Source organism: Pithys albifrons, chromosome 27 (genome assembly GCF_047495875.1).
Source record: "Pithys albifrons albifrons isolate INPA30051 chromosome 27, PitAlb_v1, whole genome shotgun sequence".
NCBI lineage: Eukaryota > Metazoa > Chordata > Aves > Passeriformes > Thamnophilidae > Pithys > Pithys albifrons.
The window spans coordinates 715512-733896 of NC_092484.1; the positions used below are offsets into that span (position 1 = coordinate 715512).

Consider the following 18385-nt stretch of genomic DNA (forward strand, 5'->3'; position numbering starts at 1 on the left):
GGGGGGAAGGGCCACAGCCAATCGCGGCGCCGCTTACACCGGGGGGGATGGCCCACAGCCAATCGCAGTGTCGCTTGCACCCGGGAGAAGGCCGCCCGCCAATGGCGCGCCGGCTCTGCGGGGCTCGGCCAATGGGCGCGCGGCGGCGGGGGCGGGGCCGGGGCCCGCGAACATGGCGAAGACCTACGACTACCTGTTCAAGCTGCTGCTGATCGGGGACTCGGGCGTGGGCAAGACCTGCGCGCTCTTCCGCTTCTCCGAGGACGCCTTCAACGCCACCTTCATCTCCACCATCGGTGAGCGACGGACACGGACCGCCCGCCCCGGGCCCGCGGGGGCCGCCGGCGCCTCGGCCCTGCCGGGCTGCGGCTGCGGGGGGGCGGGTTCCCTCAGCCCGGAGGGCTCCGAGCGGGGCCCGTGAGGGGCTGTCCGGTCCGGGAGGGGCTGTGACCGACCCGTGAGGGGCTGCCCGGTCCGTGAGGGGCTGTGCCCGGTCCGTGAGGGGCTGTCCGGTCCGGGAGGGGCTGTGACCGACCCGTGAGGGGCTGTCCGGTCCGTGAGGGGCTGTCCGGTCCGGGAGGGGCTGTGACCGACCCGTGAGGGGCTGTGACCGACCCGTGAGGGGCTGTCCGGTCCGGGAGGGGCTGTCCGGTCCGGGAGGGGCTGTCCGGTCCGGGAGGGGCTGTGCCCGGTCCGGGAGGGGCTGTGCCCGGTCCGGGAGGGGCTGTCCGGTCCGGGAGGGGCTGTCCGGTCCGGGAGGGGCTGTGCCCGGTCCGTGGGGGGCTGTGCCCGGCTCGGAAGGGGCTGTGCCCGGTCCGTGAGGGGCTGTGCCCGGTCCGTGGGGGGCTGTGCCCGGTCCGGGAGGGGCTGTGCCCGGTTCGTGGGGGGCTGTGACCGACCCGGGAGGGGCTCCCCGGTCCGTGGGGGGCTGTACCCGGTCCGGGAGGGGCTGTGCCCGGTCCGTGGGGGGCTGTGCCCGGTCCGTGGGTAGCTGTGCCCGGTCCGTGGGTAGCTGTGCCCGGTCCGTGGGGGGCTGTGACCGGTCCGTGGGGGGCTGTGCCCGGTCCGTGGGGGGCTGTACCTGCCCCGGCTCCGCACCCTCCGCCGGCCCCGCAGCCCCTCCTGGGAGCGAGCTCTGATACCGTGAAACGGAGCAGCGAAACTGAAGGGGACAGCCGTGGTTTGGTGTCTCGGCGTGAGCTGCGAGTAGTTTACTTGCTTCTCCTTTCAGGTATTGACTTTAAAATTAGAACGATAGAGCTCGATGGCAAGAGGATCAAACTGCAGATCTGGTAAGGCTGCTGTGCCGCGGGGGGGGTCTGATCACCGGGGGGTGCGTGGGGATGGCAGTGTTGTGGTTTTATTCCAGTTGTGCTGTTCAGTAGTTCATGGTGCTTTAGAAGCTCAAAGACAGTACCAGAGCGCCCAAAGACTGAGTCAGATGAAGCCGTTTAACCCTTTCGGGGGTGTCGGTGTGGGGCGGTGTGTGAGAGCCCCGTGTCCTGTTGTGTGTTGCAGGGACACGGCGGGGCAGGAGCGGTTCCGGACCATCACCACCGCCTACTACCGGGGAGCCATGGTAGGAGCAGCCCTGGGATCTGGGCGGGATAAACCCCCGGGCTGGGTCACTCAGCTGGGGGAACACGCAGTGCTGCCCATCCCTGCCAGGCTCTGCCTTAGGGCAGTTTGCACAGAGACCTCCAGGGCAGTTAATGCCTCCCTGACATCCGATCCCGTCAGAAGCTCAGCAGGGTCAGCCCCGGATTAGTACTTGGATGGGAGACCTCCTGGGCAATGCCAGGGGCTGTAGGTTCCAGTCCTGAGGACTTCAATGGCACCGTCCAAGCTCTGCCGTGGCAGATGAACCTCAGGACTGAAACGGTGGGGCCAGTTCTGTGCACGCTGAGCCTCACCTGAAATCCACTGTGCAGGCTGGAAGGGCACGTGGGGAGAGCCCTTCGTTCATGGGGACAGCCCTGCCCAAACCTTCGTTCATGGAGACAGCCCTGCCCAAACCTTCGTTCCTGGGGACAGCCCTTCCCAAACCTTCGTTCATGGGGACAGCCCTTCCCAAACCTTCGTTCCTGGGGACAGCCCTTCCCAAATCTTCGTTCATGGGGACAGCCCTGCCCAAACCTTCGTTCATGGGGACAGCCCTTCCCAAACCTTCGTTCATGGGGACAGCCCTTCCCAAACCTTCGTTCAAAGCCGAGCCACACACACACACAGAGACCTCCCCCTGTGTTTTGCTCTATGAATACACATCCTGCACCCCTTATCTTACTGCCATTAACGGTGTTAAAAATAGTCCCTGCTAAGTTGCTCCTCTCTGCTCGACAGGCCTTGAACTCGTGCTGAAAGTCTTTCTCCTTCTTACCCCTAGGGCATTATGTTGGTGTATGACATCACCAATGAAAAGTCTTTTGAAAATATTCGGAACTGGGTCAGGAATATTGAAGAGGTAATTTCTCACTTACTGACTGTTAAAGGTGCTGTTTCCTCCTCTAAAAGCTTAATTGTTCCAGAAGTGTTGCCTTTCTTTTGATTTCATGTGCTGAAGGGTATTTGGAAAATTAATGAGATGGAAATCAGGAATAACCTCTGGAATGTCTTGGCTGGCAGTGATTTGTTGTGAGAGTTGTTGCCCCTGTGCTTTTGAGGGCACCAAGTGTGATGGTTTCCTGCCATGACAAGTGATCAAGAGCTGCCATCAGGCTGGTCATGGGCTGGGATGAAGGGTTGGAGGAGCCTGTAATCTGTGGAGGGCACCCAGCACCAGGATCTGCATGCTGGGCACACTCAGCACCAGGATCTGCATGCTGGGCACACTCAGCACCAGGGTCTCCATGCTGGGCACACTCGGCACCAGGATGTCCATGCTGGGCACACTCAGCACCAGGATCTGCATGCTGGGCACACTCAGCACCAGGGTCTCCATGCTGGGCACACTCGGCACCAGGATGTCCATGCTGGGCACACTCAGCACCAGGATGTCCATGCTGGGCACACTCAGCACCAGGATCTGCATGCTGGGCACACTCGGCACCAGGGTCTCCATGCTGGGCACACTCGGCACCAGGATCTGCATGCTGGGCACTCTCAGCACCAGGACCTGCATGCTGGGCACACTCAGCACCAGGGTCTGCATGCTGGGCACACTCAGCACCAGGGTCTGCATGCTGGGCACACTCAGCACCAGGGTCTGCATGCTGGGCACACTCAGCACCAGGGTCTCCATGCTGGGCACACTCGGCACCAGGATGTCGATGCTGGGCACACTCAGCACCAGGATCTGCATGCTGGGCACACTCAGCACCAGGATGTCGATGCTGGGCACACTCAGCACCAGGATCTGCGTGCTGGGCACACTCAGCACCAGGATGTCCATGCTGGGCACACTCAGCACCAGGATCTGCATGCTGGGCACACTCAGCACCAGGGTGCCCATGCTGGGCACACTCAGCACCAGGAGGTCCATGCTGGGCACACTCAGCACCAGGATCTGCGTGCTGGGCACACTCAGCACCAGGATGTCCATGCTGGGCACACTCAGCACCAGGATGTCCATGCTGGGCACACTCAGCACCAGGATCTGCGTGCTGGGCACACTCAGCACCAGGGTCTCCATGCTGGGCACACTCAGCACCAGGATGCCCATGCTGGGCACACTCAGCACCAGGAGGTCCATGCTGGGCACACTCAGCACCAGGGTCTCCATGCTGGGCACACTCGGCACCAGGGTGCCCATGCTGGGCACACTCAGCACCAGGGTCTCCATGCTGGGCACACTCAGCACCAGGGTCTCCATGCTGGGTCCATGCCTGGTGCCTCCTCTGCCTGCCAGCTTTGTGCCCAAACACTGTCTCTGCTCTGTGTCTGTCTCAGCACGCGTCTCCAGACGTGGAAAAAATGATCCTGGGGAACAAATGTGATGCAAACGACAAAAGACAAGTTTCTAGAGAGCAGGGGGAGAAGGTGAGTGCTGTGGCTTTGATGTGTTTCAGCTTTGCTTTTCAGAGTCTTAAAAAACTGCTTTGGGGGTTACTGTCAGTGTGGCACCACAATTGTGTTCCCAAGTGGAATGATGGAACGTTCCCCGAGGTGTCATCTCCCCACTGGGATAAAAAGCTGAGCCTGTGCTGAGGGTTCTTGATGATCATCTGTCAGGTACAAGGCAACAAGCTCGAGTTTTCTAAGATGAAGGATGTTAAGAGTTTGACATGGAGAAAATGTCTCTTTTTGGCTGCTCTACAGAGAGCAGGTAGATGGGATTGTCTTTTCTGACATCAGATGTTCCTGAGCTGAGGCAGAGAAGGTGCATCTGCACTGCAGGTGTTAAAAGGTGTCAGTGCAAGAGGAAAAATGAAAGAGGAAGGAGCAGATTAAAATATGTGCATGGTGGGAAAGAACAGAGCAAAGCTGGTGAGAACAGATGCCAATAGCAGTGAGATTTAGTTCCCAGTTTTTGCAAGTTGTTCTCTGGGAGTAAATGCTCAGCTCTGGTGACTCAGGACAGAGCCTGTGCCTGTGGGTGTGTTTGGAGCTGCTCCTGCAATTGTCCAACTAACGTGAAATCTGGTTTTGTTCAGCTTGCTGCAAGTTTTGGGATCAAATTCATGGAGACCAGTGCAAAAGCAAATATAAACATAGAGAATGTAAGTACAGACACCTCCCTCTGACATTTATTGTCTTATTTGTGCAGAAGAACAGGTGCCAGTCCTGCTGCATTGGTGGGTACAGTGGAGGGGTGGTTACACACATCTCTGCCTTCCATGAAGGTGTTTAATGACTTTGTGCTAATTTCTGTAAATGGAACTTGGTGCTTAGAGCACCTCAGGGGTGTTCCAGCAAAGGGCATCAGAGCAGCTCAAGGGAAAACTCAGCTCATGTCGTTGTGTTCAAGAACAGGATTGATAAAGGGCAGCACTTTCCCACTGCACAAACCTGGGTGAAGGTGCCAGTGGGGCTTCTGGGCTCAGAAAGGTTGTGAAGTTAAAGGAGCAAGGGGAGAAAACCTGAAAAATTGATGTTCTTGAGGAGTTTGGTCTATGTAGAAACTCAGGAAGGCACTTTGCTAAACATTAGAACGTATTAAAGTTATTTAATTATTATTTCACTTATTTGTTAATAATTTTTATTTATTTCCCCTGTAACACTGAACTGTTTGACTTGTCACAGGCATTTTTCACTCTTGCAAGAGATATCAAAGCAAAAATGGACAAGAAGTTGGTGAGTAACTTTTGTTTTGTCCACTCTGGATTCAAATAGGAAAAAATCCAACCCAAAAGCCACATTGCAAGAACTGTTTCAGTGTATAAAAAATGTGTCATGTTGTCTTTCATGAGGGATCACTGAAGGGTCTGAAATGTATTTTTAGTGCTGTCAAGTTGTGCTCTGACCTTGGCTTGTAAACAATTGTCTCTGCATTTCAGAAACTAGCTAAGGTTTTCTTAATAAAATGATTTTTTGTTTTATCAAAAGTCAGGTGGGGGGTAGAGCAGTTTAATGATACTTCTCTTGCAGTGAAAATCATAGAAATGATAGAGGAGACAGGGTGGAAGATTTAAACTGTTTCAGCATTGGTATGGAACTAAAGGTTTTGGATAATCTTTGCAAAAACATCCTGAGCAACGACTGGTTTGTCTTTTTACAACAAATAAAGACATGTCAATGTTGGTTTGTTCCTTATGAAATAGGAAATGAAGCTGATGAGGGTTCATTGTGCTCTTACTGAGCTTTGGACCCTCATGTGTTTAGACATGAATTGGTTGACCTGGGATATTTTGGGTCTTGCTGACAATTCTTAAGTGTCTGAGCAAGAGCCAGACATGCCCTGTAATTTATTATCTTTTAATCTCAGCTGCCTTTGAGTTAATACAAGGAAGAAACAGGTGCAGAGTGGGCTGGGTGAAGCCAAAAGCTGCAGGTGCAGTTTGCCAAATCTTTGTTGTGTCCAGGGCAAGACTGATGAGTGAGTGAAGCCTCCTGCTGATCTTAGGGAAGGTTTTTGTGTATGTCAGGCTTGGCTCAACAGAATGACCAGAGGAAGTGTGGATGGGAGAAGCTGTTAAGTATAAATAAGTAACTGAATATTCTTTGCCTCTTCAGGAAGGCAATAGCCCCCAAGGCAGCAACCAGGGAATCAGAATCACACCAGAGCAGCAAAAGAAAAGCAGCTTTTTCCGATGTGTTCTGCTGTGAGGGACACGGCCTTAATCTGAGCTGGACTGTGCCTGTGCTGAGTGAGGTTTCCTCTGTCTGTGGACTTAGTGCTCCCAACAAACCTTGTCACTTTGTGACCATCTGAATAAGAAATGGTTTATTTTGGTAGTTCTCTGACTCTTCAGTTTTGGAGAAGAAACAAGTTTATTTTTGTCAGATTGCCACTGGGCACGTGTGTTGTGTAGCAGAGGGAGCAGAGATCCCACCTGACCCTGGGATGCAGCACCTTTGCTGCCAGATTTCAGCCTCTCTGTCTGTATCTGTCATTTATCCAGTGGAGAAGGATGAAGTTATGATCAAAATAAGAAACAGAAATGCCAATAAAGTCCAGGTGGGTGTATATGCTACATGAGCATATCCAGGGTGTGGCTGCACACAGACCAGTGGCATGAGACCACCCCAGAAATGCCCCCAGGGGAGCAGTGCAGGCTGGAGCCTTCTCAGAAGGCAGGAGGGAGTTTTCTGCAGCTCCACCTCTTTGCTACTACAGAGAAATTCCTTGGCCTGTCACTTACTCAGTTGTGTTACTCTTGACAATCCACAAGTACAAGGAAGTTTTAAAAAAAATCCTCTCTGAAGGAATCTCTATTTTTTAAAAAAAACCAAAGTGTGCTGTAAATATTCCTTACCATCAGGAATTGATCACCTTAGACTTGTTTAATTAAGTACTCCAGATGTGTAGATGTGTTTGACAGGAGCTGATGGCTGCAGGTGATCTGTCACCTGTTCTTGGACAACCAGGGCCAGGCAGGGACACTCAGACAAAATCTGTCACTTTAAAGTGGGCAGCCCTTCCCCTCTCCATCTGGGGGTGACTCCAGATCTGTCACAAAGTAGTAACTAGTTTGACATGGTGACAAGGCCCTGTGTTGCCCCACTCCCAGCCCTGTGCTCTGTGCACACTCACTCACATATGCAAATAAACATTGCACTTATGTGTGACCAGCCCCTCAGCCTGACCTTGCCTTGCTGCTGGGGGTTCCCCCTGCAGGTGTCAGGCACCAACAGCCTGGCAGAGCCTGTGTCAGTGCAGTGCCATCAGTGCCCCCAGGCTCAGGCTGGGCACCCATTCCCACAAACCCACCTGTGACATTCCTGAGCCACCTTCAGCCCTCAGTGGGAGGTCACTCACAGGGCAGGGGCTGCCACTCTGGCCCAACAAAAGGAGCATCTGCAGTGGTGGTTTGTTTGACTCCAGTGAATCCCAGCTGTGTCCACAGCTCAGTGCAACTGAACCTGCTTTGTTTACACTGACAAATACACTTAAGGGTAAAATTAAAGGTGATTTTAAAGTTGTTGAATTTACTCACCACTTTTGTTTTCTTCAAGTTTGTGCTTTTCATCTCTGGCCTCGCAGTAACACTGGTAAGTGTTACAGTCCTTAAAGATCTATCATAATTAAAGACCTGTTCCTAATTAAACATTATAAATCTGCAGCCTGCAATTGGGCTTAACAGGAATACTGCCTGTTCTTCTGCAATGGAAAAAGGAGATGTCACTGTGTACATTATATTGGTTTATAAAAATGCATTTTAGATGTTACCAACCTTTCATTTTTTATAGCAGATTACAATTCTGTCATGATTAAAGTTTTCCTCTAACCAGAACCTTATGGGGGTTGGGTTTTTTTGTCCAATTGTGGCTTTTTAGCTTGGGGACTGGATGGTTGTGCAGCTCAGGGGAGGGATTTACACACAGATGTATTTGTAGGATAAAATCATCTCAAGCTACTGAAGAGGCTTCTGGGCTGTGGTTCAGTGTAGGCAGCACAGAGCTGGAGACTGGACAAGCAATGCCTCTGTCTTAAGGATGATTTTAAAGAGAGGGTTAGTCTGTGTTTTAAGAAAGGTGATAAAGCACAGTCTGAATGTTTTCCTACTCAAAACTCACCAGTGTCATTATTTGCTTCTGGCTCAGTAGTAACTGGATTGTCTCTGCTTTATTCAGCCAGATGTTGAGCCAGAATTTTTCACAGCAACTGGAAAAATAAGTGGTTTATCCAACTTAATACCACAGGTCTGCCTGTAGACAGTATCAGTAACTCATCTTGAACTGGGGAAAGCAAAGCATGTTCATGTACAAGTGGGTGAAACTTGAAGGGCAGAATTGTGATTTTTCACTCATTTTCTAAATCTGAAGTTGCTCTTTTGCATTCAGAACTCTGTGAATACCTTCTGTTTAAACTTATTCTGGTTGTTGCACATGTTTATGTACCTGATCATGGCAGGATTCCCTTTGACATGGTTGGGTTTACTCAAGGAACAACTCCATTATTGCCAGGTCTCAGGAAGTTCCCTGGAGTTCCTGTGAGCACAGTCAGTGCTGCACTCCTGGCCATGCAGGCCCTACATTAAATCTGTGTAGCAACAGGAAACCTACAATGCAAAGGTGAGAGAGGAAGAGGTCAAAGACACTGCCCTGCTCATGTGCTTGGCTCTGTGTCACTAAATACAAGCAGCAGATCTTTGGAGAAGCACAATATTGAGCTGATGTTTCCATCACACCATTCAATTACTGTGTTTATTGATTGTTATGGAAAACACTTATCAGAGAGGTACAGGAAAAAAATACAGGAGTGTACTTGCATCTAAACTTTAGCTGAGCAGGAAATCTGAAGTTGGATTCAAACTCTCTAAAACAAGAGGAGTTTAAGTAGATCTGCAAAACTAACTGTGCTTCCTACACATTCTCAGTGTCTAAATACCACTAATTGATTAACAGGTAATTGATTAACACTTGGTTTGTAGAGAAACAAGCCCCTTTTTGAGCATGTTCTCAAATTCCCTTCCTTTATTGTATCATGGAATTCTGTGGCTGACCTTATTTTTGAGGCTGGTTGCAATATTTTGGACAGTCCTCACCCCTTTGGGTGCAGACCTGTCAATAAATGATGGAACTGCTGTTCTAACATTTGTTTGCCACTGGTGTTGGCTGTGCCCTGTGCTGGCACAGCTGCTGTTCCCTGCCAGCAGAGCCTTATGCCAGCATCACCTCCAGCCTCAGATTTATGAATCCTATGGATTATTGTAAGTCTTTTTACTGCTGCTGAAAATTCTTTGGTCTGTCCTTTCACACGAGGTGCTGATCATCTCCCTGACAATTGCTGAGGGTTGTTGGGGGGGTGTCTCTGGCTGCTGATCATGCTCAAAACTGCTGTGATTTCTTGTTCTCTTGGACTTGTTTGTGCCAGGGGAAAAGGAACAAACAGTTGTGTGAGGATTGGGCTCCTTTGTACTGAAGTTATGGGGCTGGGGGGAGAATGATGACTTGTGTCTTCATTTCTAGTTTAGCTCAAGATCAGTTGAGTGGAAAGTGAATGGGAACTGCAGTCTGGGTGTCCCAGGCTGCCTCATTCCCTGGCCAGAGTTTCTGTGGTTAATAAAGTTTAGCAGCTGGTCTTTTCCAGCCTTTCTGCAGGAATGATGTGCTCTGCCTTGTGTGTGACTTGGGACTCACAGCTTGGTTTCGAAGGGACCTTAATGCATCCCAGCATTTGTAAAAACAACTGTAAATTGTGTTTTTAGAATGACCCCTTTTGGCTGCCACCCTTCCCATGTTCCACCTGCCTTCTTAAACCCTTCTCACTGATTTTCATGTTTGTATTCAAACAAAGCTGTTGTTTATTACAGCATGTCTGTTTTCACTCTGTTGTACAGGACCCTGAGCACTCCATAAATAAACTTCTTATGAAAAGAGGGTTTTACAAACTTGGTCTCTCAGTCCTGTCATCATTTGTGCATAGTCTGGTGTGGCAAAGGGGAGTTCTGCAATCAGGGAAGAGGGACAGAACCTTGGGAAGGATTTTTAGTCATTACTCTGTGCTGACTTTCTCATTATAAATCCTGCACACCAGAGAATGCTTAAGCAAATTGATTAATTGTACCATTTATTAAGAGTGTAAATGATCAGAGGAGTTGCTTGAACAATTTTGATTAACCACAGTGTTTTTGAAACTATTTTCAAGTGTTTTTGAAACTATTTTCAAGTGTTTTTGAAACTATTTTCAAGTGGTTTTTTTCCTGGTTAATGTATTTTCTTGGGCATTTTTAGAAGCTACACAAGCACCTTTATTACCTGGTGGTATCTGAACTTTAAAAAAATACTTCCCATCCTGCTGTGCAGGTCAGGTTTGCTCTGGCTAAAGGGGGAAGAGACATTTTGTTAAATTACAGGGAAATCTTGATTGAGAGCTTAACTGATCCCTTAAAAGAGGTAAACAAGAACAGTTTTCTGACTGGTTCAGTTACCAGAAATTGTCCTCTTTGCTCCACTCATTTTTTGCTCTTATGGTTGATCATCTTGGGTGAGGTGACAGTTTTTCCAGAAGTTCTTCCATCTCTGTGTTTCACTGGATTCAGATCCTAATGTGGAATGTGCTGTTAAGGAGAGGAAGTCATGGTCACTTCTGTGTCACTGTGCAAAGGATTCACTACAATTAATTCTAGGACTGTGCTGTAAATTGGAAACTTTATTTTCTGAGGTATTTGCAAAGATTGGATGCTTTAAATAAATGCAATATTTGAGTGCTGCTTTGTGTAAGATGTGCATAAGAACCACATTAACACTGAGTGAGCAAAGCTGGTGGATTTACCAGTGCAGCCTAAGTGCCAATATTCACTTTTTAAGTTACAAGGACTTTTTGTCATGTAAAAAGTACATTGGAGGTTCAAAAGCAAGTCAAGAAGCCCCCAGGCTTTTTCAAGCATCTCTTTTCCCAGTCTGTGCAGGTCTCCTTGAACCCACCAAGGAAGAGTGATCTGTGAGGGCTGAGGAAATGCAGAACACACATTTCAGAGGGCTTTGACAGAGAAACTGGTATAGTTTGAGCTGGCAAAATGCCAAGTGCCTGGTACCCAGTCACAAAGTCCACTCCAGAGCAGGAGAGTGAGGGAGAACAGCAGAAACGAGGCTTTGGACACAGTGAGGTTTTTATATTTATACAGAGAAGAGGAGAGCTCAACACAGCGTATGAAATAGCACATAGGGACAGGAAACAACAACAGGCTCACCCAGGTCACTCCAGCTAAGAGGTGAAACCCCAAACCAACCAAACCCCCTCCCCAAAGGAAACCTCCCAGCAAGAGGGAAAGAGGAATCAACAGGAATGTGTCCTGTTAAAAAGTCCACTCCCAGAGCAGGAGAGTGAGAGAGAACAGCAGAAACGAGGCTTTGGACACAGTGAGGGAGAACAGCAGAAATGAGGCTTTAGACAGAGTGAGGTTTTTATATTTATACAGAGGAGAGCTGAACACAGAATATGAAATAGCACAGAGTGACAGAAAACAACAACAGGCTCACTCAGGTCACTCCAGCTAACAGGTGAAACTCCAAACCAGCCAAACCTCCTCCCCAAAGGAAACCTCCCAGCAAGAGGGAAAGAGGAATTAACAGGAATAAACAGACGTGGGACCGGCAGCAGGGCCTGATATCAGCAGTCAGGGATGGGAACCGTCCTGGTCAGAGGCACGGACCGAAAAGGGCCGAGACTCCTCCCCCCTTGCTGGTTATACCCCCGACACTTCCTGATGATGTCAGATGATATGAAACACCTCTTTGGCTGCTTAAGTCAGATGATACCTGTCCCCTCTAATCTGTGTCACAGCCTTTGAGGCCTAAATGGGGACCTGTGCTGACTAAAGCCAAAACTGCTACAGAAACCAAGAGCAATTTTGTGTTAGAAATGACCAGCAGTACCTGAGGAAATCCGGGGCTCGTATGATCATGTGCTGAAAGTCTTCCAAGGACAGTTTGCCATCATTGTCCACATCAGCCTCGAAAATCACCTTTTCACAAACAAGGCTGACTTCCTCTGGGGTCAGCTCATTCCGGGTTAACTTGTTAACAGTTTTCTCTAGGTCTGATTTGCATATGTAATCATCATTGTTAAAATCTGACAAATGAGACAAAGTTAATGTGAAGTGACAAAATAGGCATTTTTATACATGGTTGGCTGCCAAGACCCAACAGAAGGTTTTGCTTCCCAGGATGGATTTGCATCAGTAGAACTCTTAAATCAGAAATGAAGTCACCTCCATGTGTGTGTAAAAAAAACAGTTACAAAATAAAAATCTGGTAATTTCTCCTTTTACACATGAGTGACAACTATAAATAGTTTAATGGCTAAACAGTGTAGCCATAATTAAACCATTCCAGCAAGATTTTGGTGGTTTGATATATTGTTTAACTGATCATAAAGAAAGTAACTGAAAATAGTACCTTAAAAAAAAATCTTTAAATTTGTCCTTGGAGCAAAAAGCCTGGACTGTTCTTCCCTGCCTCCCCCTCCCAAATCCACCCTACAGATTTATGGGCAGCCAAATCCCTTGTGCTGCACTTTTCCAAGCAGCCCTTCAGACAGAAATATTTCTTAAATGTTTATCAACTCTTGAAAACCACAGATAATTTCAGGTTGTAAATTTTGCAGTAAATCCCAAATAAATAAATAAGATACAAAAGGATAAAGAAACCCAGATTTCTTTAGGAGAGAGAGAACAAACATTCAAATGGAATGAAAAAAAAAAGATTTTGTGTCCCTACATGAAGCTGAAGGATTTCCCCAACGTTTATGGCCTCACTCACCATAAATTTTGAAAGCATAATAAGCTTTCAAGTCTCTGGGAGCCATTTCACTGAGCACTGAAAACATGTCCAGAAAATCATCCAAAGTCATGTTGCCATCCCCGTGCTCTGAGAACACCTCCGCGATCCGCTGCCGGAACGGGTTGTCCTGGGAAACAGCAGCAAGGCAAGATCATCCCCACCAGAACTCAGTTCAGTGCAGACCAGGCAACTGGAGTGAGATTATTTTTGTTGAAACCCCTTCTTGGCAAATTCTCCCCCTTCGAGGCCACACCTCGACTGTTGTGTTCAGTTCTGGGCCCCTCAGTTGAGGAAAGAGATTGAGGGGCTGGAGTGGGGCCAGAGAAGAGCAACGAGGCTGGAGAAGGGACTGGAGGTGGCACTGAGTGTCCTCTGAAACACCTCCAGGGACAGAGAATCCACCATGTCTTGATCCAACCCCACTGGGATCACCAGCCCAGGGCACAGAGTGCCAGAGTGATCCCAGTGGGGTTGGATCAAGGGTTGGATTTGATGATCTCAGAGGTCTTTTCCAACCCAATCCATTCTATGACTCTATGGATGTGGCACTGAGGGAGAATCCACAACATCTTGATCCAACCCTACTGTGATCACCAGCCCAGGGCACGGAGTGCCCTGGGCTGGTGATCACAGTGGGGTTGGATCAAAGGTTGGATCAAGGGTTGGATCAAGGGTTGGATCAAGGGTTGGATCAAGGGTTGGATTTGATGATTTCAGAGGTCTCTTCCAACCCAACTGAGAAGAGCAACGAGGCTGGAGAAGGGACTGGAGCACAAGTGCTGTGGGGAGAGGCTGAGGGAGCTGGGGGTGTTCAGCCTGGAGAAGAGGAGGCTCAGAGGTGACCTCAGCACTGTCTGGAACTCCCTGAAGGGAAGTTCTGGCCAGGTGGGGGTTGGTCTCTTCTTCCAGGCACTCAGCAATAGGACAAGGGGGGCTCAAGCTCTGCCAGGGGAAATTGAAGTTGGAGATGAGAAAAAATTTCTCTGCAGAGAGAGTGCTCAGGGATTGGAATGGGCTGCCCAGAGAGGGGGTGGATTCCCCATCCCTGGAGGTTTTTAACCTGAGCTTGGCCGTGGCACTGAGTGCCATGATCTGGTAAAGGGACTGGAGTTGGACCAAGGGTTGGACTTGATGATCTCAGAGGTCTTTTCCAACCCAATCCATTCTATGATTTTGCTGTTCTGTTCTTGTCAGAGGCAGACACAGCTCCAACCTCTCTGCCATCTCAGCATGTTTTCTGGGAATCACTGGAAGTTTCCAGAAACAATTCTGACTTCAGTAACCCAAACAGATTTGTCTGCCAGCAAGTAGTCCTGGCTGAATTATTCAAGCAGGGCAGATGAACCTGCATTGTGCCCCTCAGTGGAGGGCCTGGCTCATACCTTGAGCTCTGGCATGCTGGCAATGAGCTGGTAGGGAAGGGTCACAGCTGGCTGGGCTGTGTAGTCGAGGGGAACGAGCTGAGGGGCCAGATCTCGGTACCTGTAAAACAGCCTGAGACACAAAGAAAGGCTCCTTTGGTGAATGGGTCCTTTAGACCTCTGAGAACAACGTGGTTGCCTTTTCCACCTCACTTTCCACACTTTGCATCCATTACCAGATGGAGGTGGGACACTGAGTAACATGTATGTTAATATATATATTGTATATCACAGAATATTCTGAGCTGGAAAGGACCCACAAGGATCACTGAGTCCAACTCATAAATAACAAGTATATATATATAAAATATCACAGAATTACTGTGTTGGTGGTGGAAGATCTGGTATAAGAGCAGCACAGTGTAATGTGAAAAATACCAAGCTTCATTCAGGAACAATTAGGTGAAAATACTGCCACAGGTCATGCAGCCAAACCCTCCATGCTGTGTGTCCAAAGCCACATTTTTACAGTGTCAGAGTTATTTGCAGAGGTGTTCAGACATGTGGGGGCACTGCAATGGCTCAGGTTTCTTTGTTTCAAATGAGGAAATAAATTCTAGGAGTGGGTGGTGGATTTTATTAGGCAAGGACAGCAGCACTGGTCAGGTGTTTATGATAACAAGGCACAAAACCATCAACCTTAAGGCCCACCCAACCTGTTTCCAAGCACAGAAACACTCGTGGCAGGGCAGAAGGGGATCTGTTTGCACAATCAGTGTGGCCAAACCCAACAGACTGAAACTGGAGCATGAAAAATTCAGTTTAAACCTCAGAATAAAACCTAAAGCCACAGGCAGAAAGAGAGACCTGAGACACACCCTAACAGGTTTTCAGCCACCCCAAGTATCTTCCTGTTTTTTCACAGAACTCAGGTTCAAGAGACAGAAAATGTGCAGCAGGACTGGAATATATTCACCACTTTTTCACCATGTATTTGCTTTATTCTTGTGCTAGAGAAAGGATCCCATTCACAGCTGTAAGCAGCAAAACAATAGGACAGAATTTTGAAAGGGACCCTTATCAATAATAAATGTCTTATCCATGACACAGTTATGGCTCTGGCCTCTGTTTCCTGTGGGGAAAGGAGGCAGATACAGAATGAAGTTTTTACAGAGCCATTAATATTTTATCCCATCAGGCTCCCAAATTTCTGTACAAAACCATCACCTGTGCTCTGCCCTTCAGAGAACTGGCAAAAACATGTGGGTTGGCATCTTGAGAGCAGAGAAATGGAACAATTCCCTTTCTGTTCACATTCCTGAGGGTCAGGCAGGGCAAGCACAGCCTCAATATTGTGTGTTACTGTCTGGATGGGTATTTCTCACGAGAGGAAAACTAGTTCAGGTTTTCAGTGAAGACTCTCAGTCCCACCTGAACAGGCTCCTGATCTGCTCTTTACCAGAACCTTCAGCCAGAGATTAAATGCAGAGTTCAGTGGGGCACATCAAGGGGGAAAATGCACCTTGGAGCATCAGGGTAATTATTTGTAAGAAGACATAGAGAAAACTTGATGCAAGTGATAAAGATTTTTGGAAATCAGACCAACTATTCCAAAGGGTAACTGTATTTTGAAGCATCTGTCAGAAAACAATGGGAAATGTGGATGGCAAAGTATCCACAAAATATAACTTGTTACATTTACTTCTGGTAAATAAAGAGGGGCTGGTACATAAATACAAAATGTGGAATTCTGTCTCAGTTTAGGAGAGAAAACACAGGGTTTGTACATAAAAAATCCCAACCCCATCCAAAAAAAAACCCCACAAAATGTTCAGATTGCACAAAGGCACCACTTTAAAAACAATTTTAAAATAGATTCACAGAAATTTAAAATATCTCACCCTATTTGCATCCTGCCTTCACAGCAATCTCTGTCCTTCACCCACAAAATTCATACAGAAAACTCACCTCAGGATTTCTTTCCTTGTGAAGAATGTGCAGTCCTATGGAACAAGACAAGATGCAACATGTAATGAGTTCTTAGCATAGGCCCAAACTTCCTGTACACTGATTTAGATGAAGTTATATTTTCATATATGTAGCTAAGCATTAAAGTTCTCTTTTGGGCATATGAGAAGTATTTTATAGCCCTTCTTCTTGAGGTAAAAATCAAACTACATTACTAAAATCTTTGCTGTAATTCAGTACCTCTACTAATTAATTTTAAAAGAGATTGTTTAGGAAGAAAAAAAACTCTCTTTGCCATTTTTCAGCGTTCTGTCCAACCAGCCATTTAGTTTGGTTTGTACCTGATAAGCATCCAGTTGCTTTTGAGTGAAAATGGTTTGCTTGTTGCCCATTTCGAGCTGGGAATGTGGACTCTTGTCCCATCGTCCTTTCCTCAAAGGCACCTTTATATGTCGTGTGGATATTCAGTTATTAAAAGCTCCAACAATGAGGTTCGGGCACAGCAGAGGATCAGGTAACCAAGTTCCACAGGCTGCAAAGTCCCATCACCGGAGCGTTTGTCAAAGCTTTGGCTGCCTCTCACCTGCCCCCTGCGAGCACCTGGAGACTCAGGTTACATCATTTAGCAACACAACTAATTGCGGCTCATTAGAGCCTTTGAGCAGCCGGGTATTCACGGATCCTGCCCTTTCATGCCTTAAATTAACTGAAAAGTGTTGGTGGTGTTTTCCTTCTTTAAGAATTTTTGCCTCTCCTTGGCACGTCCAGGTCACACCGGGAGGGAAGGGGAGCCCCTGGGCCGCCTGGAGGTTTGTGCAAAGAAAGTGCAGCTCAGGGGTGGCTTTGTCTTTTCGTTCTGTTTCTTCCCTTTTATATATGTCAGTAAACAGAATTATGGCCCAAGATCTCTTTGGGATCTCCTTCAGGTTGTGTGTGGCTCTCCAGGAACATAAGGATTGAGCAAGACCCTGAGATGAGCTCAGTTGGTTAAAACGTGGTTGTAACAACACCAAGGTCATGGATTCAATCTCCTCTGTGGGTCACTGACTTAAGAGTAGGACTCGATGATCCTTGTGGGTCCTTCCAACTCGGAATAGTCTGTGAATTAACCCTGAACGCTGGAAATTTGATAACCACTCCTCCTTTCCTTCTCATTCTTCACAGAATCATTGGGAAAAGCCCCCTAGGATAAGATCACCGAGTCCAACCATTAACCCAGCACTGCCAAAGCCACCCCTGCCCCATGGCCCCAAGTGCCACATCCACACAGTCTGGAACACTTCGAGGGCTGGGGACTCCAGCACTGCCCTGGAGTCTGTGCCAGTGTTTTTCCTTCCCGCACATTGTGTGCTGATGGCAGTTTGTCCTGGAGGCAATGCCATAAATTATTTACACACAGAAGTTCCGAGTTAATCACTTTTCAAGTACAGCCCCTCTATTAGGATTAGTCAGTAATTTCCATACTAATTATGTAACCCCAGTGAGCTCCACGTGCCCAAAGGAAGGGTCTGCACCTGGGCAGGGTCTTTTTGACTTCTAGGCATGATTTCAACACTATAATGAAGATTGTGCAGCTCCAGCACACACAGACCTTGAGTCTTTCACCAAGTTAGCAACGTCCTCATGGACACAGAGAAGCATCTTGATTTACTCCATCCTTTAAGCCTGTTAGTCCCACATGTCCTTGGCCAAGGGATGTTCCTGCTGCCCGTTCCTCTCATGGGGGCTCCTCTCTGGCTGACTGGGCTTCAAACTGTGCTGAGAGCGTAAATCAAAGAACATCCTCACTTGAAATAACCTCGTCATGTTCGCCACACTGCGACAGTCCCGCCCGGGGGCCGCGGGGCCCGTTCCCGGGGCTCGTTCCCTGGGCCCTGTGCCCGTTCCTGTGCCCGTTCCCGTTCCCGGGGCTCGTTCCCTGTGCCCTGTGCCCATTCCCTTTGCCCGTTCCCGGGGCTCGTTCCCTGGGCCCTGTGCCCGTTCCTGTGCCCGTTCGCAGGGCTCGTTCCCTGGGCCCTGGGCCCGTTCCCCCTGCCCACTCCCGTTCCCGGGGCTCGTGCCCTGTGCCCGCTCCCTGTGCCCGTTCCCCGTGCCCGGCCCGTTCCCGGTGCCCGTTCCCGGTGCCCGTTCCCGGTGCCCGTTCCCGGTGCCCGTTCCCGGTGCCCGTTCCCGCGGGGCCTGCAGGGGGCGCGGCCGTTCCCTTTCGTTCCCTTCCGTTCCGTTCCCTTCCCTTC

At 48.7% G+C, this 18385-nt stretch overlaps 2 protein-coding genes across 7 annotated transcripts; one reads left to right on the top strand and one right to left on the bottom strand.

Moving 5' to 3' along the window:
- Nucleotides 1-157: 157 nt before the first annotated feature.
- RAB8A (RAB8A, member RAS oncogene family) lies at nucleotides 158-10702 on the top strand. The gene is made up of 8 exons (XM_071578330.1): nucleotides 158-296; nucleotides 1232-1292; nucleotides 1519-1579; nucleotides 2384-2461; nucleotides 3886-3975; nucleotides 4590-4655; nucleotides 5179-5229; nucleotides 6109-10702. The coding sequence occupies exons 1-8, from the start codon at nucleotides 173-175 to the stop codon at nucleotides 6199-6201; spliced, it is 624 nt and encodes a 207-aa protein (XP_071434431.1). The 5' UTR covers nucleotides 158-172; the 3' UTR covers nucleotides 6202-10702.
- On the bottom strand, nucleotides 8294-18373 carry CIB3 (calcium and integrin binding family member 3). Of its 6 annotated transcripts, none has more exons than XR_011699766.1 (7): nucleotides 16493-18372; nucleotides 16152-16186; nucleotides 14205-14316; nucleotides 12802-12949; nucleotides 11917-12112; nucleotides 10470-10598; nucleotides 8294-8597 (listed from the first exon to the last, which is right to left on the bottom strand). XR_011699766.1 is itself a non-coding variant. In XM_071578326.1 (7 exons), exons 2-7 carry the CDS (start codon nucleotides 16541-16543, stop codon nucleotides 10577-10579), a joined length of 564 nt encoding a protein of 187 aa, XP_071434427.1. In that variant the 5' UTR covers nucleotides 16544-16594; nucleotides 17743-18373; the 3' UTR covers nucleotides 10088-10576. The 6 variants fall into 6 exon arrangements, 5 of the variants coding, with proteins under 5 accessions (XP_071434427.1, XP_071434425.1, XP_071434424.1 ...); XM_071578326.1 differs by lacking the exon at nucleotides 8294-8597 and having other exon boundaries at nucleotides 10088-10598; nucleotides 16493-16594; nucleotides 17743-18373; XM_071578324.1 differs by lacking the exon at nucleotides 8294-8597 and having other exon boundaries at nucleotides 10088-10598; nucleotides 16493-16683; nucleotides 17743-18372.
- Nucleotides 18374-18385: the final 12 nt, after the last annotated feature.

Excerpts from the sequence above, each read along its gene's own strand:
- RAB8A (XM_071578330.1), top strand. The coding sequence starts at position 173 with ATGGCGAAGACCTACGACTACCTGTTCAAGCTGCTGCTGATCGGGGAC. Across the intron at positions 3,976-4,589 it reads CTAGAGAGCAGGGGGAGAAG|CTTGCTGCAAGTTTTGGGAT; the intron begins GTGAGTGCTGTG and ends GGTTTTGTTCAG. Across the intron at positions 4,656-5,178 it reads CAAATATAAACATAGAGAAT|GCATTTTTCACTCTTGCAAG; the intron begins GTAAGTACAGAC and ends GACTTGTCACAG.
- CIB3 (XM_071578326.1), bottom strand. The coding sequence starts at position 16,543 with ATGGGCAACAAGCAAACCATTTTCACTCAAAAGCAACTGGATGCTTAT. Across the intron at positions 16,187-16,492 it reads AGCAACTGGATGCTTATCAG|GACTGCACATTCTTCACAAG; the intron begins GTACAAACCAAA and ends CTTGTTCCATAG. Across the intron at positions 14,317-16,151 it reads ACAAGGAAAGAAATCCTGAG|GCTGTTTTACAGGTACCGAG; the intron begins GTGAGTTTTCTG and ends TTTGTGTCTCAG.